Source organism: Agrilus planipennis, unplaced genomic scaffold, assembly GCF_000699045.2.
Source record: "Agrilus planipennis isolate EAB-ADULT unplaced genomic scaffold, Apla_2.0 scaffold42, whole genome shotgun sequence".
Lineage (NCBI taxonomy): Eukaryota > Metazoa > Arthropoda > Insecta > Coleoptera > Buprestidae > Agrilus > Agrilus planipennis.
Window position 1 is genome coordinate 1,651,982 of NW_020438888.1, and position 16,586 is coordinate 1,668,567.

At 31.2% G+C, this 16,586-nt stretch overlaps 2 protein-coding genes across 4 annotated transcripts in view; one reads left to right on the top strand and one right to left on the bottom strand.

Annotated features, from left to right (window-relative positions):
• The window catches only part of LOC108744915 (4-hydroxybutyrate coenzyme A transferase), a 16,320-nt gene extending 10,568 nt beyond the window's left edge, over nucleotides 1-5,752 (bottom strand). Inside the window, exon 1 of one of the 3 annotated variants that reach the window (XM_018480878.2) lies at nucleotides 5,338-5,752. In XM_018480878.2, the coding sequence (XP_018336380.1) occupies nucleotides 5,338-5,515 (178 nt within the window). In that variant the 5' untranslated portion in view covers nucleotides 5,516-5,752. Of the gene's footprint in view, nucleotides 1-915; nucleotides 1,221-5,337 lie in introns of those variants that run through there. The other 2 variants (XM_025981789.1, XM_025981790.1) reach the window with 2 other exon arrangements.
• Nucleotides 5,753-6,233: 481 nt separating this feature from the next.
• On the top strand, nucleotides 6,234-10,712 carry LOC108744975 (V-type proton ATPase subunit B). Its single transcript, XM_018480971.2, has 5 exons — nucleotides 6,234-6,384; nucleotides 6,713-7,000; nucleotides 7,339-7,671; nucleotides 8,232-8,743; nucleotides 9,011-10,712. Exons 1-5 carry the CDS (start codon nucleotides 6,294-6,296, stop codon nucleotides 9,275-9,277), a joined length of 1,491 nt encoding a protein of 496 aa, XP_018336473.1. The 5' UTR covers nucleotides 6,234-6,293; the 3' UTR covers nucleotides 9,278-10,712.
• The last annotated feature ends 5,874 nt before the right edge of the window (nucleotides 10,713-16,586 follow it).

The window sequence follows — 16,586 nt, forward strand, 5'->3', positions numbered from 1 at the left end:
TCACATAGCTCTGCAGTCTTTGACATTTTCACTTATTGATAATCAAATCAAAATCAACATAACAACCCCTCATTTAAGGAAATACTTTAATTGAGCCTTAAAAATACTTAAAATAGGTGAGATGTTTATTTGAGTAAGTTTAGTACACTAGACTCATTTTTCTTTTGAAGATTATTCATGCTTTTTTTATATAATATTAATCATAAAATTACTTTTGTTATTGTTACCTAATATCACAATAGGTTTAGGAACTTAATATTTAAGTAATAAACAAAAGAAATTAAATAACTTTCATCTTAATTAAGAACAAATTAACTTCTAAACTTAATTCGTCATGTTGAATAACACTAAACTTCAACAGAAACAAAGAGTAAACTACTAATTTAACGCGCCGAACATGACCGAGCAGAGCGCGAGAACTCCCGAACGCAGTTTCGGTTTCGGTCGTAGTTTCGGCAGGTTTGCCGACGAAACAGAAACTAAACCGAAACTCGACCGAAACCGAACTTTCGGTCGGACACTACGTTCATGTTATTTGAGGATAACACCGATACAGTACCTGCAGACGATTAAGTACGTAAAAAATTCCCTACATTTATCATTTCTGGTAAAACTAATTCCAACAATTGGTGATCCAGATGTGTTCTTTTGAGTACATATTTATAATTGCCCAGATTAACATGCAATTATGAATGCGGGTAACAGGATTATCAACACATTACCTACTGCAAATATTTTATTATCTCATATTGACAGGCTTAAGGCCCCATATCAGTCGTTTCTAGAAAAATGATTTTTTTTAATCTTATTAAATGGATTACTCTTGATGTATACAAGTTATAAGAGCGTAAGAGAGAGAAGTCGACTGTCTAATAGCGTATTAGTTGTTATTTTGATCGAAAAAGAAAAAATTACCTGAAGCTAAGCACTCGAAACACTGCTCTAAATTGCAGGGATTAACCCACCTGGGTTGTTTTCCCTTAATTATCGCAACAGGTTCCCGTATTGCAGCCGAATAACGAAAATTTCTTTGCGACACAAAGTATACCATATTGAGTGCCCTTACTAGCACTTTTGTAGTACGGTCGGATATTATTTTCATTTTTGTGTAACAATTGGGAAACTTAACGAATAGTTACACGGTAAAAAATATAAAATATATAAATATCTAAAAGATACACAACCGATGTAAATTTTTTTTTTGTATTTTAAAACTGTCGGTAAATGTCATCTGCTTTTTTAAAAGTTTCACTGTCGTCCAGTTGTCATTGCTACGCGATGTAAAATAATTAACGATAAGAGAATTGTGATCAATAAAATTTTAATACAGTATTGAACTTTATAAAAATTGCAAAGGATCTGGAAACAACTGTAGTTTTGCTGTAGATGACAATAAAGCCTTTACTATGTATAGTACACGATGTATCAACATGTATTACAATAATTTATTTAAATTCTTTCTGTAGTTGAACTTTGGTCTTTCTAATAAGTATTTTTGATTATTTTTCTTAGTAACCTCTAACCAACCTCTCCCTCCGGCTAAAATAAGTTCGTATCAAAAGATTAAAACGATGAAAATTATTGATAAATTAGTAGTAATTCCGTTCACTTAGAGAAAGGTACACGATGCCAGATCGATGTGCGCGGATTACCGTAATTGGCATAACTCTAAGAAGTTATTTACAGCGTGAAAGGCTTACCTTTGGACTTCGATCGGAAACATCTGACAGTAAATAACCGACCATATTCCGAGGACTCGCCTACGATTAATATGCGTTTGTGCGCTGTACTTTTCTCTAAGTGAACGGACGATATCTGCTAGTAATTGGTAATCATACGCCAAAAATATGCACATTTTTCGTTTTACAATTTTATCATTACACAATATGTATAATTGTATATGTCACTGAATTTACACCACCATAAACATTATTATTTACATCTTCCTTTTGTAGCATTATGTTACTGATAATTTAATGTAACGTAGGTACATACATATAATGCACATTTATTATCCCATTTTACGATAAAACTGATAATAAATTATGAGAGTCTATAAATTGTAATTATTTGGTGATTACTGAAAAGAGCAGAGTACATAATAAATGTATGTTCAATTTGAATGTTCCGGTTAGTAAACCTTTTAAGTGAAGTGCAATGTACATACTTCCAAATAAATTGATACTTAAATAGACTTTGGACCCTGTACATATTTCACGTGAGTTCACCGCGGAGAATTGAAAATTAAAATAAAACAGCAAAACAATTTTTTTTGTTGTTCAGAATGCCAAAACGCCTGAAAAATATTGGCCAATTCCAGTACTAATAAGTACTAAAGTGATAAAAATTGGTCTAATGTGTCGCTGGACATAGGTGTACACCACTGACTACGTAGCCCATTCAACCAATACGGCACAAGTAGGGTTGCCATCTTTTCAGGCTTTACATAAAGTATTTCTCGACTAAATGGTTAAAAAAAAAAGTACTCAGCATAAAAATAAAGTATTTTATTTTTTGTTTTTAAAAACATATTTTTGTTACACATAGCAGCCAGTAATAAATTGCTGTCGCTCTTAAATGCATTAATAGCCTCTAAACATAGCAAACAAAAATTTAAATAAACTAAAAGTCCATTTTGAATTAGTTTTAATGAAGCTTTATTCCTGTCGTCCCGCCACTTTGCGTTCGTAACAGGGAATACTCTTTCTGTAAATGCTGAAGTGGCCGGAACGGACAGCAAAACTGACACTACTTTGAACAGATTTGGGAAATCAGGTTGTTCGCTAATATGGCTTGCCATTTTTCTGTGCAATATTATTGATGTAAAAATACTCTGAATTTCGAATAATCGCTTACAAAATTACGATGTTTACTTAAGGCCTTAAATAAAGTATTTTTGCGTACTTTATGTGTCTTGTAAAGTATAACGTACGCACAGTCGAAATAGAGTACAATACTTTATAATAATAAAAAGTTTAACCAATTTATGTTGTACTTTCTAAAAATTCAAATATATCTCCAAACATAATTTCAATGCACTTTAAGGAAGGATCCTAAACTAAAAAGAAGAAATGAAAAAACATTAAAGCTAAAAAAGTACCCCATAATTATTTTAAACTACTATAGACATAAAAAAGCAAAATTATTCAATAGTAAATCTTAAGAATACTTTTTTAAGTTATGTGCTTTAAGTGATTTCCAATTTTGATTAAAATGTTAGTGGTTTTTTCTATTGGCCACAAAGTCATTTGTGACGATTAAATTTTTTACTGCGTTATTATACTATTGTATAGGTACTACTAAAATAAACAAACTAACATTGTTTTACATTTTTATAGTAGTATTTTTAATAGGTATCTAGGTTTACTTCACAGTTTAACTTTGCTGCAAAAAATCTCAAATAATAAAATTTGACGGGGTATTGTTTTTAAAATGTGTTTTATTCTAATTAACATCACAGATTATTTAAGGTGGTTATTGTAAAACAGAAAATTTTTAATTTAGAATATCAAAGTAAATACATTGCTTTGATCATGTTTATTTGGGCATCTCTTTTATTTTCTAAAGAACAGATAAACAAATTTCTCAAATATAAAACGAAGCTATCTTAATAACTACAGCTATACCCACAAAGCAAGCAAGACCTTGAAATTTTAATGAACTGTTTGCATAAAGAAACGTAAACCCTGCCTGTATAATGCAATGGATTTCTTCATTAAAAAAAAAAATAACCAACAGGCTTGCATTTAGTTGTTAATTTTATTTACAATTAAAGAACGGAGCCTTTTAAAATAACTTTTTAACATTTTAAGCACTCGAATATGAAGCATTACTCAAATAAAGATAATAAGATATAGTACATTCGTATCACATTTTTTTGGTTACATAATAATTAGAGTAAATAAATCCTAACTGTGTGAAAATGTTATTTTGAATTTTACTTGGAGCTAAAATACCTTGTTCTTGATATAACATGCAACTTTTATAATTTTATTATAGCGTCTATTTGGGAAGAATGCCAAGGTAACAATTGGGAAACTTAACGAATAGTTACACGGTAAAAAATATAAAATATATAAATATCTAAAAGATACACAACCGATGTAAATTTTTTTTTTGTATTTTAAAACTGTCGGTAAATGTCATCTGCTTTTTTAAAAGTTTCACTGTCGTCCAGTTGTCATTGCTACGCGATGTAAAATAATTAACGATAAGAGAATTGTGATCAATAAAATTTTAATACAGTATTGAACTTTATAAAAATTGCAAAGGATCTGGAAACAACTGTAGTTTTGCTGTAGATGACAATAAAGCCTTTACTATGTATAGTACACGATGTATCAACATGTATTACAATAATTTATTTAAATTCTTTCTGTAGTTGAACTTTGGTNGTTATTTTGAATTTTACTTGGAGTTAAAATACCTTGTTCTTGATGTAACATGCAACTTTTATAATTTTATTATAGCGTCTATTTGGGAAGAATGCCAAGTATTGCGAATACAGAACGAAATCAAAGATTATGAGTTGAAGACAAAATTATAAGTACATATAATACTACGATAAGAAGTGATAACAGTAAAAAAAATCAAAAATTAAAGGAAATAAGTAGATTTAAAACAATAATAATTCACACTTCAACTAGTTGTGAAAAATGTTTAACATCATAAACAAACACGAAATTACACAAACATATCGGCATGTTATTATTATTTTAAACAAAATTAAATAAGCATGTTATGTACAACATGCAATCTGTATTAGTAACACGGCTTACTACTATTACTTTGTTAATAGTGGTTACTAATTAGGTCTCTTATTTCCAAATAAACATCATTGTAATAAGTTTGTCTATTTGAAAAACAATATATACAATTTGACCCACAACGTTATCGAAAGTAGCTAGGAAAACCAAAAAATAAATAACCTGTTCATAATGGGGTGACAAGCTGAAAAATACTAAAACATTTTTGAAACCAGAGCCCAAAAAAATGTATTAAATTTCTTTTTAATTGTTAAAAATTGTCTGATTGTTATGTCAGAAATAACGGTGAAATGAACATAATAAGGTAATTTATTTACAAACCATAACTAACGGTACAAAGTCCTCTATAAATATTACAGGCAATTGAAAAATTACTTGCCGTGATTACCACTACGATAAGAAAACTAATTGTAAATGTGTTTTAGTATTATGAAATTCTTTTTTATTTACTTGTATATAAATGATAGGTACATTTAGTAAATATGTATATACCTATTGTAGGTATGATATAAATAATTTGCAATTCTACATGTTTTAAATACATTAGATTAGAATGTAAGATTTTGCTTACCAGACTGTAGATTTTCAAAAACTTCACCGGCATTATTTACATCAATCCACTTGGGTTGTTTACCCTTTATCTTTGCAGTAGGTTCACGAATTGCAGAGGCCCATTTGACGATAAATCGCCGCGAATATTGAATTCCTTTAAGACTTTTCAAAAGTCCATTACTTGATATCGATGCCATTCTTAACCAGCACAATTGTTAATTATTGTTTAATTACGAATAACTTCAGGTAATTGAATAAGCAAACTCAAAGTATGTTTCGTTCAATTCTCCCACTGTGAGTTCAATACACGTATAATAAATGTGTTCAATATATAAGTTACGCTTTTATATTCGTAAAATGTAAAAAATTAATCGAGCGGATAGGCGTTGCACCGCGCACTCCCCGCGACTAATTTTTCACTGTTTATGCTGCCTATTTTTACGTATATGTACTCCCTTGTGAACTCTGTACTTTCTTCCTTATAAATATGTAAATTTTGCATTGATGCTGCCATCTTCGAAGCAATTGCATAACAAAATACAAGCTTGTTAATGTTTAAAAAAGAGTACTTATTTGGTACATAATGAATGCAATAATTTAATAAAAAACAATGGCCTTTTAAGAGCTTTCAAAAGTCTAAGGCTAAACCAATTTTTAACTTAATGTAATGATTTGTATTAAACTTTAACCTTTATATTTTTCAGTATTAGAGGTATATCTAGAGAGTGCTACTTTTGGACACCATGTATATATTGTGTTGATTGTTTTTGTTTTATTTAATTTAAACAATTTACATTTGTTTTGTACAAAACAGTTTTCTTTCAGAATTATATAGGTAGTAATCTTTAACTTTTAAAGTGCTTTTTTGCCATCTGGCGCTGTAGGGATTTAAATTATTATCACGTGATTGCACGTGCATCAAGCAGATTTGCAGTTGTCGGCTGGCTGTTGTTTGTTGTAGACGTGTATACAAAAATGTCGTCACCATCGACTATTAGTCCTAGACAGGCTCAACAACAGCATGTTTTAGCGGTATCAAGAGATTTTATTTCGCAGCCCAGATTAAGTAAGTAAAATTTTGCAAGTGCTTCTATTTCCTGTGCTTTGAAGTGCCTTAAATGGTGGGCGGGTCGATAATATAATGGAGGACAAATAGTGTCAGTTCTGTCATATGATTGCATGTTTTATTTTCACAACGATTATTCAAAATCAGAAACTAGAAATCACTTTGAAATACAGGCCCTATTGTCACAGTCATTTTACATAATTATTAAAATTTAGGTTATAGAATTCATATTCTAATCAGCTGTTAATGACAGTCATGTGACAGTCTTGTGAATGCCACTCCTTGTTTATTTTAGCTATTTCTCACTCAAACAATCCTCTTTTTGTAGCATACAGGACAGTATCTGGTGTAAACGGACCCCTAGTTATATTGGACGAAGTTAAGTTTCCTAAATATGCAGAAATTGTGCAGTTACGTTTGGCTGATGGTACCATCAGATCAGGGCAAGTTCTTGAAGTTAGTGGTTCAAAAGCTGTCGTGCAAGTATTCGAGGGAACATCTGGAATTGATGCTAAACACACTCTTTGTGAATTCACCGGTGATATTCTTAGAACACCAGTATCAGAAGATATGTTAGGTCGAGTATTCAATGGATCTGGAAAACCCATTGATAAAGGTAAAGTTGTTGTTTTTTTTTCTGTTTTATATTATTTATTATGCTTCAATTGTAATACTTTTAATCCGTAATTGGTTTCTTAATTAAACACCTACTTTTTGTAGATGTAATATTAAACAATAGGTCATAATTGAAGAAATTTCATAGGCTTTAAAACCTTATGTTTGTTTAAACATAACTGATTATGTAATTTCAAAAATTTGTTTTCAATCATTTGCTGTTATTGAATTTTTTAGATATTATGCACATTTTAACTTACAATTAGTGGAAATGTAATATCAATGAAAGATTTTAAGGGATGAATGGTATTTCATTTCAAGTTTTTTATTATTTCGTAGGACCTCCAATATTGGCTGAAGACTTTTTGGATATCCAAGGACAGCCTATTAATCCATGGTCTCGTATTTATCCAGAAGAAATGATTCAGACTGGTATAAGTGCCATTGATGTGATGAATTCAATTGCTAGAGGTCAGAAGATTCCTATTTTCTCAGCTGCTGGTTTGCCCCATAACGAAATCGCTGCTCAAATTTGTCGACAAGCAGGTCTTGTCAAAGTACCTGGTAAATCGGTGCTTGATGATCATGAAGACAATTTTGCTATTGTTTTTGCTGCTATGGGTGTCAACATGGAAACAGCTCGGTTCTTCAAACAAGATTTCGAAGAAAATGGTAGGCGTTATAAAGTTTCTAATAGAATCATGATTTTGTTCTTGAGAATTGTTTTAAAATCCTAGTTAAACATTTTTTCTTTCGATTTAATTAAATAGATGTAGATATTTCTAATAGTTATACCTATTTGTATATTATTGACAAGAGTATGTTTTTTATATAATAAAATGCCACTACTACTGTGGCATAAAACCGTTTTTAAGTAATAATTGGATTCACAAAAACTACATGACCAAAAGTATAATAAGCCATATATATCATAAATACCTTCATAACTTTTAAGAATTTTTTAATAATTAAAGTTTAAAATGAACGATTCCGTATTGAGGACTGATATTTGGTGTAATTACTAGTCATAATGGGTAACTTGCAATAAAATAATAAAACAAAAATTCATCATATACTTTTGTGGTAGTGGCTTGCCTCTTGTTTTTTATAGAGTTCATACAATGTTTTATTTCCGTAACCAAAATAAATAATAATGACGATAACATAGGAAGTCTCCGCGTTAAATAGGAGTTTCCCAATCATTTATTTTTTGCAATTTTTTTGTTTTTTAGGTTCTATGGAGAATGTGTGCCTTTTCTTGAATTTGGCCAACGACCCTACCATAGAAAGAATTATCACTCCTCGTTTGGCCCTTACGGCTGCTGAATTCATGGCTTATCAGTGCGAGAAGCACGTTTTGGTCATCTTAACCGATATGTCTTCTTACGCTGAAGCTTTGCGTGAAGTTTCAGCCGCTCGTGAAGAAGTACCCGGTCGTCGTGGTTTCCCTGGTTATATGTACACAGATTTGGCCACTATCTATGAACGTGCCGGACGTGTTGAAGGCCGTAACGGATCTATTACCCAGATTCCCATTTTGACTATGCCTAATGATGATATTACCCATCCCATTCCGGATTTGACTGGTTACATTACCGAAGGACAAATCTACGTTGACAGACAATTGCACAACAGACAAATCTATCCACCAATTAACGTGTTGCCGTCTCTGTCTCGTCTTATGAAATCCGCTATAGGCGAAGGAATGACAAGGAAAGACCATTCTGACGTATCTAATCAGTTGGTAAGTTTACTGTCATGTTTTAAGCTTTTATATTGTATTTGAAAAAATACCCGCTGTGGTGTATATTTGGATATATCCAAATTAAATTATTTTAAATTGTACTCTACCAATGCAGTTTACATGTCGGATATGAAAATTTTATATAAGCGCTTTCCTCACACTTTATAGTAACAAGTCCCTTAAGGTTTAATTTTTTACTATTATCACGTCAAGAACGTAGAAAATAATAGCAACATGCTTTCTCTCATGGGCTGCGTTTTATTTCAGTACGCATGTTATGCTATTGGTAAGGACGTACAGGCTATGAAGGCTGTCGTTGGTGAAGAGGCTTTAACCCCCGACGATCTTCTGTATCTTGAATTCCTCACAAAATTCGAGAAGAATTTCATTTCGCAAGGCAGTTACGAAAACAGGACTGTGTTCGAATCATTGGACATAGGCTGGCAGTTGCTCCGCATCTTCCCCAAGGAGATGTTGAAACGTATCCCGGCGGCGACACTTGCGGAATTCTATCCAAGAGACTCGCGTCATTAGTTACTTAATTCTGTTGACGAGTTAGTTACCGTTGTTGTATTTTTTAAGTTTACCTTCGTCCAAAAGTAATTTCTCTTATCAATGTACTATTCAATCCTCCTCCACTTCTTCCACGAAGGAAACGTCGGCATAGTCGAATGAAACGGGGAAAGAAACTGCATTTGCTTTATTAATTATAATACTGCTTTGCCCCTACAACTCCTGTTCATTCTCCTATTTCTCCTCTTTCTTTTTTGTCGTCCATACCGTGATTATTTTCCGTCGCCATCATTGGTTGTTCTTTTTTCGATTTTTAATGTAATACAGTGGCCATTTACACCCCCAGTTTTATTTTTGTCGTCCCAGTGCCGTTGAATGTTGTGAGCCGGCTGCATTTCCTCTGCAGTTTTTTTAATTTTAGTCGAAGCATTTTTGAATTAATTGTGTAATTTCTGTTTTAGTTTTCAATTTTATTGATTGTATTTGCAAATATGAAGGAAAGTTGCCCAAGCGCAGTATTACGTTCTCTTTTTAAGGATTGTTTACACTGTTTTACATGTTTTTACATGTTGCCACAATTTTTTAAGGACCAAACAAAAAACAGAGGAATCCCTACTAATTTTTATTTTCAGTTTTTCTGAAAGAGTGCCTACTTGCTAAAATAGAACTGTAGAGTGTATATTTTTTCTTTTTTAGTTTTTTTTTTTTCAAAAATTTAAAATATTTATCCGCCTTAGGAATTTTATTTTTTCGCCGTGAACACTGCGAACTGTATATACACACAAAGATTATGTACTTTGTAAATTATTGTAAAAAGCCCAGCTAAAGAAAAAGACGGAGGTATTTAGGTGCACTTTCCTCGCTTTACTGGTAGAAAATTTTATTTTAATTGCACATCATTTTGTAAATATGATACCGCACAATGTCACATTATTATTTTTTTTCGTTATTTTATTCGAGAAACATATTACATAATGATATACAATTTTTTTTGCTTGCATAATCGTTATTTGATCGATTGATTGATATTATAGCATATTAATGTTATTTTTGGTGCTGAAATAATTTAATTTTTTAATCATCGCGCGACTGCTTTCACGATGTGCCCACCATCATCAAAGAGAAGACTATTTGAGAACTGTGTACTACATTCCATTTATTGATTGAAAAGAAAAATATAAAGAGTAATGATCGATAATGATGAAATAAATGGTCGAATTCGATCGCATTGTATAAAGCAATATACCTGCTTGTTCCAGTATTTTTTTGGTAGATTAATTACTGTAATAATAATGATAATAATAAATGATGATAATAATTGTAAATGGTGAACGGAATTTTTTTCATTGTAATGTATCGTGGTCAGACACGCTATCGTCTTCATGTTGTTACAGTTATGTAGTTGTTTCCCTACTGTAGAAAATTATGTATCTATAATTAAATATTCAAGTGTTAATGGGTTTTTACTTTGCCAGCTCTTAATTAAATTTGCTTTTGTGTAGTTAGTACGGGTCGTATTTTGGTCTTTTTTTTAAATATATTTTTTAAGTCGGTATGAGTTTAAAAAAATTACTTTTTTCTTTCATATATAGGATAGATTACATAATTTTGCTTTTATTGATTTATTTAAAAGTTTCCAGTAAAACACACAAGACAAGTCAAAAGACGCACCCATCATCTTAAAATTAGCCAGTCAAGATGATATAATTTTTTAAATAAGTTTCAAATTACAATATAAATTTGAAGTGCTGTTTTGTATTACTAGTTATTACTAAAAGGTGGCGCAAAAATGTCCATGTAATGCATTTTTAGTAGTTTGGTAACCTGTATTTAATTCGTCTGAATTTTAAAGATGTCAGCACAAGTATAATTTTCATTAAAAATATGACTTATCTACATTAACTATACATTAAACCATCCATATCATGATGCTTTAGTGTTTTTTTGCCATCACTGCAATTTCATAAATGAATTCAAGGCAAAACATTAGTTAACTGTAGTAAAACAAAACTATTTTATAAATTAATTATGATTTACGAATTACGAACTTTTGGTGGAAATAAATTATAGTAGTAAATACATTTGATGTGTATTTGGTATTTTAATCAGTATTAAGAATATATATTTTTGTAAAACTCATGATAATTTTTAATTTAAAATACCTACTTTTGTTTTACTTTTCCCGAATAAATCTGTTTGGCAACATGGTAATAAAATTATAATCGCTGGTTTTGTTTGAGCGCAACTTGTAGTGGAGAAGAAGAAGAAGTCATTGTGGTCGTTTTAAAATGGTTTCGGTTATGTTTTCTATTTCGAGTTATTTTAATTGTTAAAATGGATAATGCTGGAATTAAATCGTAATTTAGAATTTAACGTATTTGACATTTTTCCTTACTAGAACGAAAAAACGGTGAGCTAGACAATAGTGGGTATTAGAAGATGGTGGTGTGTGTATTCTTCATATAAAAAGCGTTTAAGAAGAAACTATCCCTTAAAGTCTGTAGAAATCGAGTCAATATTGGTAAGCCTCATGAAATCGGCTTTTATTAACGTTGTCATAATGTATTTCTTCATTTTAACAACATAAATAACACATATAGTATACTTAACCTCCAATTCTGTCTGCCGAAATTGAGTTCTTTTTAATAACAAATAATAAGCAATAATTTGTTTATGTTTGTTGTAATATAATAAATACGTTGCATTTGTGCTTATTTAGACCTCATACAAGATTTATATTTGGGGTAAAAAATGCCATGAAATCATTGCAGTTTGCATTCATTCTTAAGACTATTTTCAATTACGTTAGGTGCACCTAAATACTAGATAACTTACCCAAAATAAAACGTTTTAAGAAGATATAAAAATATTGTAAACCTATGGTATCTTTCATGTTACCTATGTATATTTTATGTACCATGCAAATTTACGGAATATTACACAAATGTTTATCAAATAATTGAAATATTTAATGTTAGGTGGGTACATCCTTAAAAACTATTCCCGGCTAATCTGTATTTTTCCTTTATAATTCTAAAGCAAATTTTATGTAAAAGATAAAGTGATTTGTAGTATTTTGGAAGGTACAAATAACTGCGACCTATCCATTCATTTACTACCTGTAACTTTGAAATTTTAAAATTTTGTCTAAAAAAAGTTTACAAGTAATTTCCATGAGAGTTCCTTTTAGATGGACCATTAACTATTAATAAGTTTTACTATTTTGTTATCTACACCACACCACTTTTAAATAAGTATTTAAGCCTAAGTACTCGAAACATATTTTTTATTATTTGTCTGTTACTTACGTAATAAGATTACAAGTAATTAATGCAATCTAAAAGCTTTTAAATGTTTCAATGAATTTTCTTCAAATCCTACAATTGTTTTGAGCGGTTAGCCCTTTTTCAAGAGTTAAACTACTACTCTTGATACACCCGAAACTATTGTAGAGTTTTAATAAAATTCGTTGAAACATTTAAAAGCTTTCACATTGCTTTCAAAACGTTTCATAAAACTATCATTCTATCAAACTAAGATTCCATCTTTTTTTATTATTGTTGCAAGTTAAGTACCTATACAATTTTCTGTTGTTTGTTTTATATTTTCTCTTAATGAGTGTTTAAAACCATTGCTGTTACATATTTTATCCTGTAAGTCCCTTATCGATTAATTCTTTACGGTTCAATAGGTATCATTTACCTATTATGTAGGTATGTTATAATTGTTTAAACATATAATAGTACCTTATTAGTTACTATCAGTACCTATTGTTGAGGCATTATTTTACACAATGCATTGAGTGGTAACATACATACATACTTTTTTCTTGTCTGTGGTTTATAATAAAATATAACGCATCTATATTTTAACTTTCATTCTCTCATCGTATTCTGTCTACCATTAACTCGAACCACTACATTTGTCTTTTTTCAAAGAATCACGCCACGAAGCGTCATTGTCTCATAAAACAGTGCGACTTGCAACAGGGCCAAATCCAGTACAGTTTGATATAGTTTTCACAACCGTAACTATCCTGTCGCCTTCGCCTTCACTTTTCCGCCCCCGCCCTAAAAAAACTTGCTTAATACCTTACGAGGTCTCCCTCATCCTTTTACACCCCAATAAGAGAGGAGATCCCCGGTCTCATCATTTGCACATTGTCTTTAGTTTCAACTTTAAGCATAAAGTTGAAATAAACAAGTAAAATAATTCATTTCAGTTAGTTCAAAAAGATAATTTTCGTACCTGATAGGCACGTTCGTATAAATTCTTCAAAATATTCTTACCTGGCTTTGGGTATGATGAGGGTGAGTAATTTTAGCAGTACACGCATTTCCTATTGGTTTTATGTGAGGGATATAATAGTGCTCCTGTCTGACAGTATAATTCTGCAGGTCGAAGAAGCATCTTTTATTCACAGTTCCCATTTGTTGTAATAAAATTTATAAATGAGTAATTAAACCACAAACTTGCCAAAAGAAAAATGTAGCTTACAAAAATTTATTCTATTTGGCTTCTCATTCTTATTTTTCTCCTATATTTCACCACAAATAGGGTATCCAGTTTTTCTTAATTTTTCTACCGTCATATTTAATAGAAAACTATACTTGAGAAACAGTCTTAAAAACATCCCTTCAAAGAGATCGAAATTGCGTTCATTGCTAATCACGTAGAATTTTTGTTAAAATAATAAACAAAATAACTATCTACGAACATTTACAAACTAGTAATTAAAAAGATTGTTACGGTCCTGTGCAAGGAGTACATTAACTTCTCTGTCGCCCCCCCCTTCTCTGCGTCAAGCCGAAAAGAGACAACGTTGAGACCAAGCGGGATAGACAGAGGTGTAACATGTTGGTTCCACCACCGGCGTATTTTCAATCAAAGAATTTTCAATTATAAAGTAAAAACCATGTGCGTGTGTTTACGATCGGAGCGTCCAGTGAGATGTTATTAGTAGCAGCAGTTTTGTTCTGTAACTTTTTATTTCGCGTTTTTATAAACATTTCCACTGATAGCGTGTTTCAAATGGTACCGGACGTAAGCGGGATCTAATCGAATAGGATCAGATACTATTACTTATTATGTATATGCTTTTACCAGTTGTTGGCTCGATGGAGGCAATTCTGGAATTTATTTTGTTGTTGGGGTTCCTTTATTGGATTTATCCCGCGTTGTTTGTTGAAGGAGTTTTAAGGTTGGTGGCGATGAAAATTTAAAACTCATAATGTTTAGAGTTGACAATATGGTCCTACCTGTTTTTTTTTTACAATAGCCGGTTAATAAATGCACATATAGTTGAAATGAAACAATTGTAACTATTTTCGGTTGTAAAATAATTATGAATAGTTACTAAGTTTACTAAATCTAGTTTTAAAAGAATTCGGATAGGTGTGGTCCTAATAAAAAATGTTAACTGTATTTACTTGAATGCATTTGGAATTAAAAGTTAGAAATGAAGAAATAATTATTTCTTTAGTTGTAGGTAGGTAGATTTAACTTTTCACAAACTTCCTAACGATTAGTAACCGTTGTGTAATCATTTTCGAATACTGCATTTGTAATTTTCTTGTCAAATTAAGTACCTATTGCTTTGCAAATTTCTTTTTGTGCGATTATTTGCGAGTGACATTAGTTATTTTTCAATTGAGTTAACGTAGGTAGTTTGACGGTGACATTTTGAATAGATTTGCCCTTCAATAGTTATATTTACTTGCTAGCTGATTACGCGCAAATTTTATCAAATAAAAATAGGAAAGGAATTTTTATTATGAATGAATATGCTTGGGGTTTGTTCTTTTGTTTGCCGGACAGGCTTTTTTGACTGATAACGCTGCTTATTTTTTGATTTTAAACCCAAAAATAACGCGAATTTATTGAATAGAGCGTATATTGGTAGAGGTATTTCAAGATCCCATGGGCCGCGAATTGCGCCGGGAGCCAACCTTTTGGCATTGAAATAGTACATTATGATGTTATCATCATAAGGTTGTCAGTCTTAAGACTGATTGGACACGTACCTCCACTCTTTCCTATCCTGAGCTAATCTTTGCATTTCCCTAAAACTAGAACAACCCACATCATAACTATATTTACGAATTGTAATTTATTTCTAGGTCTACCTCTACCCCTCCTCTTCCTCTAATAAGTTTCTGACTAGTCCTTGATGCCTGAGAAGGTGTCCTACTAATCTATCTCGCCTATTCTTTATTGACTTCTGTAGAGTCCTCATTCTCCTATTTTTTCTAATACCTCTAATGATGTTATGTCAGTATAATAATGAAGGATGGACCTGTACTGAAGGGTACTGTTTTTAAGAAGTAGAAATGTAGACGTCATTGAATGGGTGGTGTTTTGTCACTGCCTAACCCAATCTTATACTCCATGAGATTCTGAATTACCTCTACACTCCAATGCATAAATAATACGGTAAAAGTGCGTATGTGGATGATCGTAGCTCTAATGGGGAGAAAATAGGAGACGATAACCTTGTAGAACATTACACAAGTGTTTTTAATTGGGACGTGGATGTAGTTGAAGAATCGAATAATCTATTTAATATATATTTACTTTTTCATCTGAAGTTTGATGAGCTAATTGAGTAGATTATTTACTAATATTAAGTCGCGTATATTTTATGTCGAAACTAACTAAGTAGTTTATTATTATTCAACAGGTTCTTTACAAGCGTATAATTAGGTAAAAATGAAATTATTCCGGTAATTTTTAGCGATTAAAGCGCTAAACGTTTGCGAAAATGAAATAATTTAAAGGAAATACTTCCATTACCACCACGATTACCATTAGACTAGTTAAAGGTTGAGCAATTTCTATGGGTATCACCGAAAAAATTTTCGGTCGACTTACATAGTGTAACAAATTTCAGTTTCACTTTCTCTTCGAGTAAGAATTATCATCGGAATTCTTTCGTTTTTCTATTTTAGAAGTAACTATTCGTAATTATTTTCTTTGATTTATTTGAGAAATTTACTATATATGTGTATTTATAAGTAATTGAACGAACTGACGAGATAAAATTGGCTAATCAGAAAATGCTCTTTTGCTGAACTAACGATTCAAATGAAAGTGTGTATTGATTAGTCGATTATCTGAATTGTTAATTACCCGATAATTGTGTATTTATCGGTTCTAAAAATAAAAAGACAGGAAAATGCGCGTTAAAATTTTTTTATTCAGTACTCATCAATTCGGATAATGACATCAAATTTTCTTTTATCAGTATTGATTAGGCGTCGTCCATAAAATACGTCACTCTTTTTAGACCCCCCCTTTGCTTTATCTATTAAATCGGTAGCTGATCCTAGTT